The 16,459-nt window shown below is 47.8% G+C and overlaps 1 protein-coding gene across 1 annotated transcript in view; it reads right to left on the bottom strand.

The window, feature by feature from the left end:
- LOC306914294 (ankyrin-2-like) overlaps nt 1–16,459 on the bottom strand; it is a 98,018-nt gene that overhangs the window by 34,640 nt on the left and 46,919 nt on the right. Inside the window, exons 24-33 of the mRNA XM_079491291.1 lie at nt 10,071–10,158; nt 9,352–9,455; nt 6,171–6,395; nt 3,862–4,016; nt 3,232–3,443; nt 2,681–2,885; nt 2,429–2,525; nt 1,745–1,973; nt 1,165–1,290; nt 952–1,074 (exon numbers count right to left, since the gene is read on the bottom strand). Coding sequence (XP_079347417.1) covers nt 952–1,074; nt 1,165–1,290; nt 1,745–1,973; nt 2,429–2,525; nt 2,681–2,885; nt 3,232–3,443; nt 3,862–4,016; nt 6,171–6,395; nt 9,352–9,455; nt 10,071–10,158 — 1,564 coding nt within the window. The remainder of the gene's footprint in view (nt 1–951; nt 1,075–1,164; nt 1,291–1,744; nt 1,974–2,428; nt 2,526–2,680; nt 2,886–3,231; nt 3,444–3,861; nt 4,017–6,170; nt 6,396–9,351; nt 9,456–10,070; nt 10,159–16,459) is intronic.

Raw genomic sequence — 16,459 nt, 5'->3', positions numbered from 1 at the left:
AGACAGACAGACAGACAGACAGACAGACAGACAGACAGACAGACAGACAGACAGACAGACAGACAGACAGACAGACAGACAGACAGACAGACAGACAGACAGAATGATAGGGGAGTAAAAAAGAGAGAGCAAGCGAGGCATGGTTATCATAGCTATGAGAAGGGACAGTCAGTGGGAATTTAGGGGGGCTACAATCAAATGTGTTGTCAAACATTCATAGAATAAAAAAATAATTGATATTCACAAACTTCAAAGACAGTAATAGTTAGTGCTGTAATGTGTTATGACACAGAAAGTACAAATTAATAAAACTTATATTAGTATAGTATACCTAGTATACACTGTCACATGAAGTCTGACATAATTTACACACATACACATCCTACCCGAATTTTCTTCCCATTCTGAATTCCCATAGACTTTTTTTTAAATATCGTGTCAAATAAGAACTGTGTTTGAACAAATGATCCAGGTGATTTCACTCATAAGAATAATAAGAAACAACTGCCAGCGAGCTAATGTTAATGCCGTAACTAATTTGGATTTGTTCCATTTTTGCCAGAAACAGACTGTATCAAATATGGGTGACTGACTATCGTAAACGATACAGAGAGACACCTGCCCGTCAATATCTCAGAGACAGTATTTTTGGACCACAATTCGTATATGAGACGATTCTAAAATGACCCAATGTTATTAAATTGCTTCTGCAGCCCAGGGGATGAACGAGTGATGTCAGGACTTCGGTACTCTATTGCAACACAAATATTTTAGGATATTCTTGGGCAATAGAGTATATTAGACCAACAAAAATTCACTTGCTTCACAAAATACTGTGACATAAGAAAATGATGATAACTCCCAGCATTAGACATTAGCATGATTTAAGTCCAAATGTAAGTCAGACTGGCACTAAGGCTCATTCTTTATTATACAGGGCCCTAGCCCTACCTTCGAGTAAGATGGGAGCGTGATATTGAGGTTGCAGATGGCACCTGGCGTCAGTGATCTGTAGTTCCTTGGTTCTTTCATGAAGGACAGACGACCACAGGGCTCCTGAGTGTTGTCTCGGATCTACAACATCGAAGATAGTTAGTTACCAATCAACATCCAGTAGCCAATCATTTGCAGGACAAAATGAACAAAAAAAAGAATGCTGCTCACTTTGATGAAGAGTGCAAGTCTGTTCTCCTTAAAGGCATAGAAGCTGAAGAGATGGTGCTGGCCACTCTTGGTGAGAGGCACCAGGTTTCCAAAGCAGTCTGCATAGATGGGTTTACCTTCCAGGACCTAGCAAGAAGTAATGGCAAATATGAATTATAGAGGGGAAATGATGACACACATTTGAATTTCACACTCACATTTGCACACGTTAACAAGTGGGGTACTGCCGGCAGTACTCCACTGTTGTCTGTTGCTCAAGGCACCAGAGACATTGCGACGGTAGTGCACTCATTCACATTCTCCTCCCAACAACTTCTGGGCACAATCCCTCTATACTGCCACTACCCACAATTACTTCTCCAGAATTTCTCCTCGTCTTTCAAGCTGAAGTTGAAGTCCCCTCCTGTTCTCTAGCCTGCATCTCTAGTTATTTCTTGTATATCTTGTTTCTCGACCACCTCAAATCACGTTGTCCTGATGTTTACTCTGGCATTTCAAATCCCCACTTTCTGATACAATTTGTCTGTGCTTCATCTATTGTCCTCTATCCATCTTTCCCAATCACTCCCTCCATCCTCACCTCCACGTCCCGGCTGCGAGCCACCTCAGTGAAGTTCTCCTGTTGCTCCAGGGTCTTGTCGATCCTGTCATCCGTCATGCAGAAGCAGCGCAATCGGGCCTCGATGGGGTCGTGGGTCTTGGCAAAGATGACGAACTTGGCCATGTAGGGGACGCAGATGATCTCCCGGTACACCTGAGTGGAGAAGGTGACAGACTCCTGGACCTGCCGACAGTCTATCAGCCAGAACCTTTAAGAGAAAGGTGCATGGGAGAGACGCAGGTGTATAGATGTTGACACAAATAAAAGGATGTTTTTCAAATTTTTAGGACATTTCTGCTTAATTAAAAGAGTACAAGTGATGAAAGAAAGGTCATGTACGGCCACTGAAGCTTACAGTTCTCCACTAAAAGCAGAGTCTACCCCTGTTGATGGGGATTAAGCCCCTGGATGCCGGCCTCCTACAAGTTGAAAGCCCTCTGGTGCATGAAGCAAAATGTAAAACGCATTTTGTTGGGACAAGACGATTTGTCACAGTGTCTAACATGGCATTGTTTGTTCCCAAATTAAGGCATGCATGCCTAGATCCAATGTCCACATTGCATAGCTATTGAGACCACCATGGGCTCACTGACTTTGTCACGTCATATTTTCACTCTCCCATCTTTCCTGCCACTCTCCACTCTCCTAGATAATGTGCAATACCTGGCAGACACATTAGTTGTGAAGGACACACAGTCGTTGATGAATGTTAGGGGCGTGGTTCCTGTTATATCCTCCCATTGGGCGGGCGTTGTTCCACCTGCCATTATCACACACAAACAAAGCAGAATTAGACATGTGACCGATTATACGTGGAAGTACACTGCAGATTTAAATTCTTTAAAATTCAAATTTTGTCTTTCATGATTATACAACTATTTTGAAATTTGACGGTGGCCTCTGACGGTGACTGACCTGTGATGCTGCAGAGTAAGCGAAGGGTGGGGGTGTCCCCTCCGAAGCCGTTGACCACAGGATCAGAGGTGCTTTTGGGGACGGGGATGGTCATGGTGATGGGCTTGTGGAACTTCCTCCTGCGCGGTTCTAGGGTGACAATGGGGCTGAAGGTGGCCTTGTTCCCCAGGATCTTCCTCACCACGTCCACGCTCATGGGATGGGCCTGCATGGGGACACAAGGTCAAGGTTATTGTTTAGTACCCGAGTGTAAATGTATTGCATCGATGAGGAGATTCAGAAATGCAGAGTTAAAAACAAGACATCACAACAATACGGATAAAAGAGGGCTTGTGTCGTTAAGTGCCATTCACAGGCAAGGTTACCGTATCTTGTACTGTCGTTGTTTAGGTACAAAAACTGTATTGTAAACCTAGGGTCCACAAATGTCACTGACACAGAATGTATGTTACCTGGCACGTATGAAGTTGGTTGAGTTGTCCACTGCATTGGTGCAAACAACTACTGTATATGGCCTTCAACATATTTACCTTTTATAGGAATTGACTCACCTGCAGACCAACCCTGATCCTCTTGGTGAGCGCTCCCTCTGGGAACACAGCCTGCACTTGGGGAACCACCGTGCTGCTCAGGATGCCTCCCTCTGGCCCAATCATGTTACTGTCCTGCTTGATGCGCGACACCACCGCAAAGTACTGTGGGAAATCTCGGGTGATGATGCGGCAGATGCGTTTCCTCTCCAGCTCCTCTGGGGGGTCCAGCTCTGCCGAAGGAGGGCACAAAGCAAGCGTCATCAGAACCAAAAGAACTTCTAGAACGGTTTCCTTCTTTATTTCTTAGGATGGTTTATATCACATCTGCATCTTCCAACGTGAATAGTGACAAGCCCCAGTGCCGGCCCTGAGCAATTTGGGGCCCTAAGCAGGATTTGATGAGCTTTGGTGAGCTTGTACAGAATATATCTGCTATTTTCAAACATTTTTGAAGAATCTTTAAAGTGTGAGAACGACTGATTTAGAAGGCATAAGTGTGTAGAATTGGCCTCAGGTCTTTAAATGGGTTAATTATCGTTTATCAATCCTAATCGAGGCAAAAGTCTGAAATAACGGTGATATTCATTTGACGTCATCATATCGCCCCGCCCAAGTTGCTGTCTCGCGTCGACGCCATCAGAGTCCCACCTTCGTCCATGCCGTTGAGGACCTGGTTGAGCTCCTCCTCGGTGTGCTCACAGTGGTGCTCTTTCCAGCTCTCCCCCGTCTCACTCCTCAAGATCACCAGCTCTCTCTCCTTCCCCCGCAGGGCGGCAAAGTGCGGGATCTCCACGATCACCGGGCTGCGGAGTGGGTGGACCAACACAAGGACAACAACAAGTGAGCGTGCATGCGCCGGAGGACAACCGCATGTGCGTGCGTGCGAGCGTCCGTGCATGTCACCATGCCAGCATTCAACCAAGCAACCAGGCCGCCGCGCACGACACACAGATTTCAGTGTGACAACAACAAGTCTAGGTGAAGCATGCTAAAGTGACAACCATCCACCCAGGAAAACGATGACACCCGTGAAACAGGAAGCACTAACACAGAACATGACGAGCATGGGAATGTAGACGCCGATTTATACTTTGCCGTGCGACAGGAGCATAAATCAGGCATAAGTGTGCTAAGTGGTAATAACAGTAATGTGGTGGGAGCAGTATCTACAATACAATAACTAACAATAGGACATGGGACACTAGCATGTGGTACAGGAACATACAAATGCAGACAAACCGGGGTAGGGAGGTGTAAATGAACAGAAATGGAACCAGCAACCATCGATTGTTTCATATGCGTTGCTGTTGATGTGAAAGGGTTGTTTGTCTGTCTGTTGTTGTTGGTTTTTTTTCCCTACCCGAGGAATTTTGTCCCTGGCGGCCCCAGCTGGAGAATACGGCTAACCAAGCTCTCGCCCTCGTTAAGAGGGGGTGGGGCGGTGGGGAGGTGGAGCTTACTGTGTGACCAATCAGCCAAGCAACGGGTCCGTGCGCAGCAGTGAGGAAGAAGAGAGCACACAGTGTTTGTTTTGTGGGGTGTGGGCGCGAGGGGTCAAACATGTGGTCAGGGAACTCTAATCACAGTCGAAGCTTTATGTGGGTGCTTTGCTATTTTGAGGCTTATTTGTGTTATAAGTCACTGGTGTTTATCACCGGTGTGAAGGCTTTGATAGTAAACATTGCCAGCAGAGAGTGCTGCTCACACTCAAGTGTGGGAAAAAACATTATAAAGCTACATATCAAATCAATCATGGTTCAATGTTTTTAAGTTGAAGTAGTTAATCGCAATAGCTTGTCTCTGAAGGGTGATAAGATTAAAGAGAGAGTTAGCTTGCGGCAGTTTCAGAGGCATGCGGTAGAGCAGAGTAATATGGTGCTTTTCCACTGCATACTGGCTCATCTCGACTCGACAACTTAGCCTTTTTTGGTTTTCCATTCGGAAAAGATACATGTGTTACGTCACGTGGAACTTCTTTGGTGTCACCTCAATCAAGGTTTCAAGCTAGCTGAGGCGATACCAAAAGGTGACATGAAAAACTGTCTGCTACTGATTGGTCAGAAAGAAGAGTATCTTGACTAGCATCATTGCGTCATGATGTACCCCCCTACCACATGGAAGTTCCCAAATATTGTTAACAAACCTTTAGACTAGGTGTTGCAAATGTGACACTAAATCACTGCATGCCCTATTTTTAAGCTAAAAGATATCAGAAACTGTTTTTGTTGGACTGTAGTGGTAACATAGAGACCACTTCCTGTGTTTCCAGCTGTAGCATTAGAAATAGCTTCAACTTCAGCCTTGTTCAGCACTCTCCTTTGCATAGGGTTGGATGTCGCTATGACGGCGAGCTACATCGAAAGTCCTATCTGCAGTGGAAAACAATGTTGAACGAGTCGAGCTGAGGCGGTACCATGCAGTGGAAACGCAACTATAATAAGGTACACTGAATCCCTGACGCTGGACAGATAAAGCAAAGGCAGATACAGAAACAGGTTTAGTAAGGCAGAGGCAGGGAGGAACTTAATCTGCAAAAAATGAAAGGGCAGCATATTGTTAGCTTCTCTTCAAGAGACAAAGAATTATCAATACCCGGGATGTAAAGGTAGATAAAAAATGACATTTACATTTGCCACTAAACAGTCAAATCTGGAGTGTTAATTTATCTCTGACACCACATCCACTATTACTTATTGTATTGTACTGTGTAACCTCTCTTTTACTAGTAGCCTATCCAAGCCATCTATGAATATATTCCATCTCAATGAATTTTAAATTCAAATGAACTTCATTGACATTACGTCAGTATCTGTAGCCAAAGCAAAAGAGTAATAAAATAAAATTCCTCCATTATACCAAACATCTTACAATCCTGGCCTTCAGCTCATTCCCTCCTTTATGACCACCCCTGATGCGCCATATTTCGTATTGATCCATCTACACGTCTGCAGCCTTACCCGAGGAACTGGGCCCCTGAGGGCCCCACCTCGATGATCCGGCTGGCCAGGCCATCTCCCTCCACCATGGGGGGCATGGAGGCTAGGCGGTGCCTCTTCACCAGCCGACAAGTCACCCGTGTTGGTGCGCTGCACTTCCTGGGCGGTATGATGATGCGCAGGCCGTTGTGGCGGCAGCCGCGCATGGCTCCACCCCTGGCGTCCACCATGAAGCTCACCAAGAAGCTGGAAACAGTTTTGACATGGTTAGGAATGTTTACACAGGTGACCTATACGTTTGACCTACTAGAGTGAGTAGAATTGACTTAACCACATGAACCTACGGGTCCCTACTCTGGGCATGTCATAATAGGTGAACAATCGGCAAAAATAGCTGATCTATAAGCTCACAACGCATTGCAACACAACGCATTGTTGGCTTGTAGATTGGCTATTTTTGCTGAAGAGATTTTGTGTAGAGGGTAAAAAGGAGGTGGGCAAGTACTATATAATTAATAATAATAATAATAATAATAATAATAATAATAATAATCTATAATAATAATAATAATAATAAAGATTTAGGGGATAAGTGTCTTGCTCAAGGACACCTTGTCGGCAATGTCGGGGCTCGAACCTGGGACCTTCTTTTTCCCAGGAGGCCTCTCTACCCATTCAGCAATGGCAACCTACAGGTATAGATCCCTGAGGGACACCAGACACCAGTCAACTAAGTATATAGGGTTTAAGTGGTTAAGAATCTATGGCAGATGAGCTTCATTGTACAAGTGTTTGGCTGTGGTTTCTGCCACGAAGTATAAACATGCTGAAAAACAATCCATGGAAGACATGGATTGCGCCTTCATCGCACCATCCTCAGAGTGCAGTCAGTGTACGGTACTTTACCTCAGAGCACATACAGTACTGCACATTTACATTGAAAATGACCTCACCTGTTGAAAACCTCTTTCATTGCTCACAACAACACATGCAAAATGCAAGTGGTGAATATACACAACAATCACAGATGTCAATGAGGGGCTATGGGTGTGATGGGTGTGTGTGTGACCGTGGCGCCAATATCTATTCATGTTATAAATAATACCTCTTTTGGGGGGAATTTAAGTAAAGCAAACACTTGGACACACTGTTGAACACAACACAGACAGACTTGACAGCACTTGAGACTTGAGAAGCAACTATGATCGTTATCTTAAAGGGGAATACCACTCATTTTCAACATTTTCATTAATATACCTTAGAGTTGTTGTGTGGAAATAATTAAAAAAAGTCCCCCCATTCTGTGTTGCCTAGAACTGGAAGTCTGAAAAAAATCAGTAACATTATGAAGTACATCGTTATGACATCATCAAGATCATGTACTTCATAATGTTACTGATTTTTTTCAGACCTCCAGTTCTAGGCAACACAGAATGGGGGGACTTTTTTATTATTTCCACACCCTTTAAGATAACGATCATAGATGCTTCTTTCATTTTGTCATGTGTTTGGGGGTATAAAATAAATAAAAATTGGCAAAGAGTCACCTCGTGGATGTGAAAACACAGGGAAATAAGGGGACTTAGGTGAGTGTCCTTTTGGACAACAGTACTGTAATTAGTGGTGTTTGCCAAAGTGCCCCTACTGGCAACAGAGGAACACAATGGCAAAACATGTTAGTGGCAGTGCTTTAATTAACAAGACATTTGTGGAATAAACGATACAGTAAATTCACCTCCTGTGCCTCTTAGCATCTCTTGGGTCACCTTGCTTTCATTCTCCAATGTAAAGCATTCAATCGTACCTTGAACACGACCACCACGCTCCATGTAGAGATATTTTGTAAACAGGCATGATCTGTTTGTTCAGGTTACATTGGAGCATAGCTTGCTGAGTGAACCCACACAGAGAAAGAGGCTGTGTACAGTAAAATCGGGGGTGTTCCTTTAACTCTAAAAGTGTAAAAATGAGTGCACACTGCTCCACCTTTCATCCCATTTTTACCCTCTCAAGAGTTAAATGGACAGTCCGGATTTAACTGTATGAGACAGAGAAGGCAAAATGTACAACAAAACAACCTGTAGCAAACGCACACACACACACGCGCGCGCAAACACACACACACACACACACACACACAAACAAACACCTCTCCTCCGATGAGAGCACACTGTGAAGAGAGGAAGAGGAAGGTGAGGAAGATGAGAGGAAGAAGGACAATAATGGATGGTAAAGGCAAGGTGCAGTGGGTCACCTGCTGTGGTCTCCATGATCATGGCACGGAGAGGAACGACTAAAAACAAAATCACAACGCAGGGAGGGAAGAAATAGGGCAGGGGAGAGAGATAGAAAAAGAGAGAGAGAAAGAGAGAGAGAGAGGGAGGAAACCCACAACAGAAAAAGTTAGAGAGAAAAATCTAGGAGAATCAACTTATTCAACCAACCCCACTCCCACGCACAAGACACTCGCAGTCGTCAACAGATAGGGGTGCGCACGCTTTTCCGACACACCAAAGGTCCGAAGCACATACGATGCGATGCGAAAATGCGATGGTCCGACATGCGCTGCTCCCGTGCTTGCGGTTATGGTTAGGTTAGGGATTGAGGTTTCGGATCAATAGTATGCCGGAACTAAAGCCTGTACCCAACAGATAAGCGTTATCGCTGATGCGTGTTCAACCGATGAACTCCATTCTGTACTTGATACAGGGGGAGTATTTTCTGGTCCCCAGGGGAGGGGGAAATCACCTTTTCTGCTTTACTGGCTCAGATCAGATGAGCACAAGGGGTGAGCAGAGGTAAACTAGCAGAGGTATGAACCGGCGACCTTCAGATTACCAGACGGCCTCTCGAGTCTCTAGCCACTAAGCTATGGTCATCCCTTGATACGTGTTGAAAACAAGAATTCACTTCTTCTAGGGTTTCGTTATGGGCTGTCCCATAGCGAGATATCTCGCTCATGATATCAAAGAACCGAGGATATGTGAATAACCTTAAGTCCAGTGTGAGCCATCTCCCTACCCCTTACAAGGCCCCAAAGTAGTGCGGATATGTCATTCAAGATTAGCAAATCTCTTCCTCGCCATCAAGTCAAGGAGGGTGTTTTGGCGAGATATCTCGCTCATGATATCGAAGAGCCGGGGTTATGTGAATAACCTTACATTTCTTGGCATGGCCACGGTGTCTGTTGTTCTGTACCTACCCAGAGTGGATGGGACTGGAGGACAGGGCCACGTTGTCCAGGTTCTCTGTCCCCCAGCTCAGCCGGTATGAGTCCCTCTCATTCTCTCTAGAAAGAGCCGATACCTGTGGCACACAACAAAGAGAGTGTCTTTTACATACACACATACTGCCGTGCACTGTGAACAGTGTAATAAATACAAACTCTAGACTCTGAGTAAAATCTACTTTTAATTCATGACAAAAATATCGGTGCATATCTTGTCCCAAACAATGCATAAAAAGATATGTATATATATATATATTTTATAGTTATTTATAAATTCCCATTGAAGTTTACTGTTTCAGTGCATAATTCTGGACAATAAAGTTTATTGTTAAACTCCATTCCTCCATTTATCTCTTTGTCAAAGGGTTTGATAGAAGCCATCAGTATACATTTATTTTGTTCAAATAGAAGAATGTCAGCCAATATATCAATTGGAATACACCGACCAGCTGAATAAATCAAAGATTTGAGGCATTAAGGTTGCTTTTATGACATTTCTGAGACCATTCTTGTCCCTGGAAGATGCTTCTAAACTTGTATTCTAATGCTAGTTTGATCACTTCAAATACTCTTTCATCTTAAAATAACTAATAGCCGATCTATTTACGGTGGGCAGCATGCTTTCACAAAAAGACATGCTGGGCTTCTATGGAATCCAAATGACTGAAATCAGTCGTTGAATCCATGTGTACCTGGTGACTGGCGAGCATCTCCTCCATTAAGCCTTCATGTTTCAGTGAGTAGTAGGTGTGATGGGTGGGCGTGAATGACCTGTCCGTGCTGGGGCAGCAGAGAGGAGAGTGCGGTCAGACTGATAACAACATCTCAGGGAAGGATATAACAGATATAGTAGTGTCATTAATGTAAGCATAAACATATTGGGGTATTTCTCAATATAGGCACAAAAATTGCCATAATGAGGGTTCTATTTCGTCCCTGCTGACCGCCAGAGGCGGTGCTTAAGCACTGAATACGTCCCTTCGCGCATGCGCCATCGAGTATTTTATACCAACAATGTCAATTTTGACCCCATGATGACCCGGAGTCGTCTATATCTTCCGGCAGTCTACAGGGGTTCAGTCCCTAATTTCTTCTCGCTCGCCTGTGAGAACCAAGTTTGCACCGAGCTGCGATGTGTTGCTATGCAATGCAATGCAATATGTAGCCTATGGTGCCTGCCGAGTCGCTGGTAGTTCCGTGACCGAATCGGTCGGAGTAGCGGCTGTTCGCCCTCCAGGAACTGCGACTATGGATTTTGTTTTTACTCCTCTATGAGTGGAGTTTATTTGGATTCGCGTGGACGGCAGCGTCCAATCTCTCTCGCCGGTAATGAAGGCGAACAAAACCTCCCTGGACAAAAGGTACGTTATCGTCTAAAGCGGTGCTATCCCCGCTAAACAGACGTTCAAATTATATGATATATTGCATCATGGCATAACCTCTTGTGAGTAAAGGCTGCGTTTGCGCCACCTCCCTGCTCCGCATACGAGGTTTGTTTGACGGTGAACGCTAACAGACGTTCAAATTATATGATGTATTGTATCATGGCATAACCTCTTGTGAGTAGAGTCTGCGTTCGCGCCGCCTCCCTGCTCCGCATACGAGGTTTGCTCGACTGTGAACGCTAGCGCTTATTATAAGCGACTATAAGATTTGCCGAAGGATGGCCACTGTCATATTGCCTTCGTTTGATAAACACGCTACTTGCAAGCTTTGGTTAGCCCCTGCTGTTGATGGCAAGCGTTGGCGCTCCATTCTCTCAGCAGTCAGCATATAACTTATGATAAGTTAAGCTAGTTAAGGCTAAGTGTCATTTTCTGTTTGGCAAGCCTTGCTGGCCAAAGCCATAATGCCGATAATATTGGCAGCGTTCAAGCTTAACTGCTTCCGCGGATAGCTTGTCTTCTTGTTGTTGTTGTTAATAATAACAATAACAATAACAACTTGTTATTATTAGCCCGGTACAGGAGCAGCTACCTGCGTCCTCCCAGGGTATTGATGTGGCTACCAGTAGTTTGTAGCTCAGAGTATTAACAGCTATTGGTGTACATAGCTTGTCTGGTTATTAACCCAGCTGGCCCCCAGCAGTGGGCCTCGATACTGATGCTGCTACCAGTACGTCTGGAGCTCAAAGCTCTATTAACAGTTTTTGCGTATACAGTGGGTACACTTTGTTTTTTCCCCACAGGTGCCCCTGGGTACCTTTGGGGCCTATTAGCCCAGCTGGTCCCCAGCACAGGGCATCTGGCGCTGCTGCCAGCGTAGCTCACAGCTGCTACCAGTAGCTTAAAGCTAAAGGTGTTTATGAACAGCTATTCGTGTAGGCTATAGCTTGTCTTGTTGTTAGTAGCCCAGCTGGTCTCCAGCATTGGGTCTCTAACTGGCGCTGCTACCCGTAGTTGTAGCCCAAGCGCTTATTATACTATTTGTTATAACGGCGATCTGTGTATAGCTTGCCTTACTGTTTATTGGCCCAGCTGGTACAGGGCAGGCAGCGTATGCGCTCCGCTCCTCCAGCATACGGCCTCTAGTTTGATGTTACTTGCTACTAATCGTTTGTTAGCTCAAGCATTTATTAACAGCTATTAGTGTATAGCTTGTTCTGTTTATTAGCTGCAGCTGATACAGACAGCGTACACGCTCCCTTCCTTCAGCAGGCGGCCCCTATCGGTGGAGCTATTGGCTGTAGCCTTTTCTCCAAAACTTGTTTGTGTTGGTTTATTTAACCAAACTTTTGGCTGGTGTAAACAGCGTTAGTGCTCCCTCCTCCCAGCGTGAATGCGTAGTAGTGCCTTGACTAGCGCATTGGAAGTGTCTTTTGTTTCGCTCTGGACTAGCAAACATAAATAATAATGCACTTGGAGTTTGGATAAACGTCATAGTGCTGTGATAAACGTTCGCATAGGAAACACTACAGCTGCTACATAGCAGCGTCCAAGCCTCGACCGAAGGCTACTTTATTATCATAATTTATAAGTAAGCCTCAGCTGGGGGTACAGGTAGCGTGCAAGCTCTCCTCCCCCACCGCGACCATGCAGGTCGCACAGTCTAGCTAACAGCAGTGTCTGTGCGCTGTTCCTATGACGCACTTTACATCTGGTTAAATCTCAAAGTGCTACAATGAGCATTTGCATAAAACGTAAATGCATATTATTCACATGCTGCGGCAGGTATAGCAGCATTCAGTTGTTTGATTAAGTCATTATATGCCGATCTAAGTTAAAGCCTCTGCTGGTACAGGCAGCGTACGCGCCTCCTCCCCCCAGCATATGGCCAACACCTAGCAACCAGTAGCGTCCGCGCCCTGGGCTAGTTGGGACTGGTGTGCACCGGCCGGTCCAGAGGAACCGGTGCCACCACAACGGAGAGCTCCCACTTTTGTACCTCGAAAGCCTCTGCTGGTACAGACGGCGTACGCACTCCCTCCAGCATATGGCCAACACCTAGCAACCAGTAGCGTCCGCGCCCTGGGCTAGTTGGGACTGGTGTGCACTATGCCGATCTAAATTAAAGCCTCTGCTGGTACAGGTAGCGTACACGCTCTCTTCCTTCAGCATATGGCCAACACCTAGCAACCAGTAGCGTTCGCGCCCTGGGCTAGTTGGGACTGGTGTGCACCGGTGTGCACTATGCCGATCTAGATTAAAGCCTCTGCTGGTACAGGCAGCGTACACGCTCCCTTCCTTCAGCATATGGCCAACACCTAGCAACCAGTAGCGTCCGCGCCCTGGGCTAGTTGGGACTGGTGTGCACCGGCCGGTCCAGAGGAACCGGTGCCACCACAACGGAGAGCTCCCACTTTTGTACCTCGAAAGCCTCTGCTGGTACAGACGGCGTACGCACTCCCTCCAGCATATGGCCAACACCTAGCAACCAGTAGCGTCCGCGCCCTGGGCTAGTTGGGACTGGTGTGCACTATGCCGATCTAAATTAAAGCCTCTGCTGGTACAGGTAGCGTACACGCTCTCTTCCTTCAGCATATGGCCAACACCTAGCAACCAGTAGCGTTCGCGCCCTGGGCTAGTTGGGACTGGTGTGCACCGGTGTGCACTATGCCGATCTAGATTAAAGCCTCTGCTGGTACAGGCAGCGTACACGCTCCCTTCCTTCAGCATATGGCCAACACCTAGCAACCAGTAGCGTCCGCGCCCTGGGCTAGCTGGTGTGACTGGTGTGCACTGGCCGGTGCCACCACAATGGAGAGCTCCCACTTTTGTACCTCGTGTGAAGCTCCCCTTCAGCCGTGAGCCGACCGTGGTCCTGCCCCGTGTGCCAGGAGGAAAAGGTCTGACCGCCGGCCACAGCAGATCCGAGAGGGCTCAGCTATCTGCGGAGTTGGCCCACATGAGGTCCATGCTCACCTCGGATAACACCTAGGCACCTCGGAGGGTTCGAGTGCCTCCCCCTCCGATGCCACAGCTGACTCGAGGACGATGTGCTCTCCCCGACAGCTTAAGCTATGCACTTCCATGACTATGAGGAAGATGCATCAGAGCCAGCCTCCTACTTCTCAGCTCAGGACCCACTGGCCGAGATGGCTCCATGCGCACCTTCATGCGCATAGCCGTGGAACGCTAATTGTTAGTGCCACAGTAGGCAGTCGGATCCTCCAAGCGCCTTCTTCAGACGCGGGTCGGCCCTCACCGTCAAGGCCTATGACACATCACGCCTCCCAACGAGCTCCAACAGAGATGAAATCGCTGTCCTCTGAGCTCGCGTATCACCGCCGGCCCACACTAGGCCAGTGTGTTCCTTGGCGTCCCACGCAGGGACCTGCCTGTGACTTTCCGGGCTGTGCAGTGCCTTCTGACGCCAGCCCCCCATATCCGGGGGGGTCAAAATGGCCGTTATCAGCAACATGACGAGAGCCCTAGTATCAGACCAGGAGTGATGTGTCCTCCTGCCCAAGGGCGCAACAGAGGCCGTAGATCCTCAGTCACACCAAGGGAAGTCCGATCTACATACTTCCTCGTGACGCAAGACAGACTGTTGTCGACATGTCTTGAATTGATGGGACCCAACAGGGTTATGAAGTTCATGCTCTGCTCTACAGCACTTCCTGCCGTACCTGAGGGGCAAGCACATTCTTATACGTTCGGGCAACACCTCGACCGTGTATCATGTAAGTCATCGGGCGGGGCCACGTTTGCTTGGCTGCCGTAGGTGTCTATGGACCCCCTGACTTGTGCAGCCCCCCCCCCCCCCCCCCCCCGCCTGATCAGCCTATGGGCAAGTTATCTAAGTGGAGAGCGGGACTACATGGTAGGCTCTCTCCCATCAAAAGCTTCCATGAGGGGAGCGGTACCCCATCCAATGGTGGTGAACACTAATCAGAGGCTACCTCGGCAGAGCGGAGGTGGACCTCCTCACCCTAGAGTCGCTGACTCGCTAACCTCTCCGGTTCTCCCTAACGGAGACATCCAGCCCTCCGGGCCAGGACGCAATGGTCCGATGGTTTCATAGAACCTGAACGCCACAAATGGCTGTCAGCCCGCAGGCCTTCATGCCACATAGCCAGTATGAACAGAACGACCTGCATCGTTCCTGACACACATGGCCCTAACTAGGCCACCGCCCACAGGGCACTATCCTTTTAAATGCGCACTGGCCAGAGGCACTGCATATGCCTTGCCACTGCCTCTGATACGACCAGCGCTTCAGAGAGTTCTTTAGGAGGGTCACACCATTCTTCTGGTTCCCCCCCCTCCAGCCAAGAAGTACTTGGTTTCCTCTGCTGAACAGACCCAGTCGGAGGACGCCATGGCGTCTCCCCGACAGAGGTCTCCTCAACTGGGAGGCGGTCGGATATGGCATTCAAATGCTCGACGCCCCCAACTGTGCGTTTGGCCGCTGGCAGCCCTGAACCGCTGCCGAGCAGCTGTGTGGAACCAGCCAGGCATGCCACCCTGAATTCAAGGGTGCCATGACATCCATCAGACTACGGTACGATAACCGATGGAATCTAATTCCAACTGACGTGAGGGTCAGAGCAAAGACCTAGTGCGCTGCTCTGCCTACCTTTCTGGCGTTCCGCAGTCCCTCCTAGACGAGGGCCGATCTCCTACTCTAAAAGCATAAGTAGGGGAAATATCATGTCGATATGCTAGAATCAATATCGCACAGCCACAGTGGGGAGCCACAGTCTGGTGTCCCTCTTCCTGATGGGGGCTCTGAGGTTGCATCCCCTACGAGCCCTGAGAACTCCGGCACAGGCTCTTCCCTAGTGCGGCATGGTCTATACAGGCCTCCCTTTGAGCCCTTGGCACGGGCGGAGTTTAGAGGGTCATGGAAGACTGAATTCTTCCTGGCCATTACCTCAACGTAGCGTGTCAGTGAGCGGCACGCCCTGTTTGTCAGTGACTTGCGTCTGAAGCAAAGCTCAGACGGCCTGAGTGTCTCTGTGGCCAAACACAGTGTTCCTCCTGAGGGTGCTGTCACATACACACCTCAACCAGCCTATACGGCTAGCACAGTCTTGCCCTCCACCAGGAGAGTGGATTGACAAGCGGGAACTATTGCGCCCAACGTGGGACCTGCGAGCCGCTTGTTAGACCTGCCACATGCATTCGGCGGTCAGAATGGCTGGTCCGTTGTGACGATGGCCCTTTCAAAGGCGGTGCTCTCTCCAGACAGCGCCCGCCCCACACTATTGTGGATGCCATTAACCACGCGTATGGGGCGAGTAATCGTACCCTACCATTTTGCGTGAGGTGCCACTCTAACGGGAGCGTCCCCACATCATGGGCTGCCCCGAGGGAAGTACCCCTGGAATATATCTGCCGCTGCCTCATGGGCATCACAGCGAGTTTACTATGTTCCACTGGGTGAGTGTTGCCACTCCCCACCCGCTGGACGTGGTCCTCTTACGAGAGTCCTCCGATTCTACTCCTTATGGCTTGGGATCAGGATTCCTCGTGACTTTGCTGGTATAAGTCATTCAGTGCTTAAGCACCGCCTCTGGCGGTCAGCAGGGACGAAATAGAACGTAAGTTACGTATGTAACTATGGTTCTATGAGTCCCGAATGACCGCCAGAGCACTCTTGTCACTCAGAATCCTCGTGGTCTCGCGAGAAGATTCTG

The sequence above is a fragment of the Electrona antarctica genome (assembly GCF_951216825.1).
Source record: "Electrona antarctica genome assembly, chromosome: 21".
Classification (NCBI taxonomy): domain Eukaryota; kingdom Metazoa; phylum Chordata; class Actinopteri; order Myctophiformes; family Myctophidae; genus Electrona; species Electrona antarctica.
The sequence above is the reverse complement of the archived record's forward strand: the minus strand, read 5'-3'. Positions and strand labels throughout refer to the sequence as shown.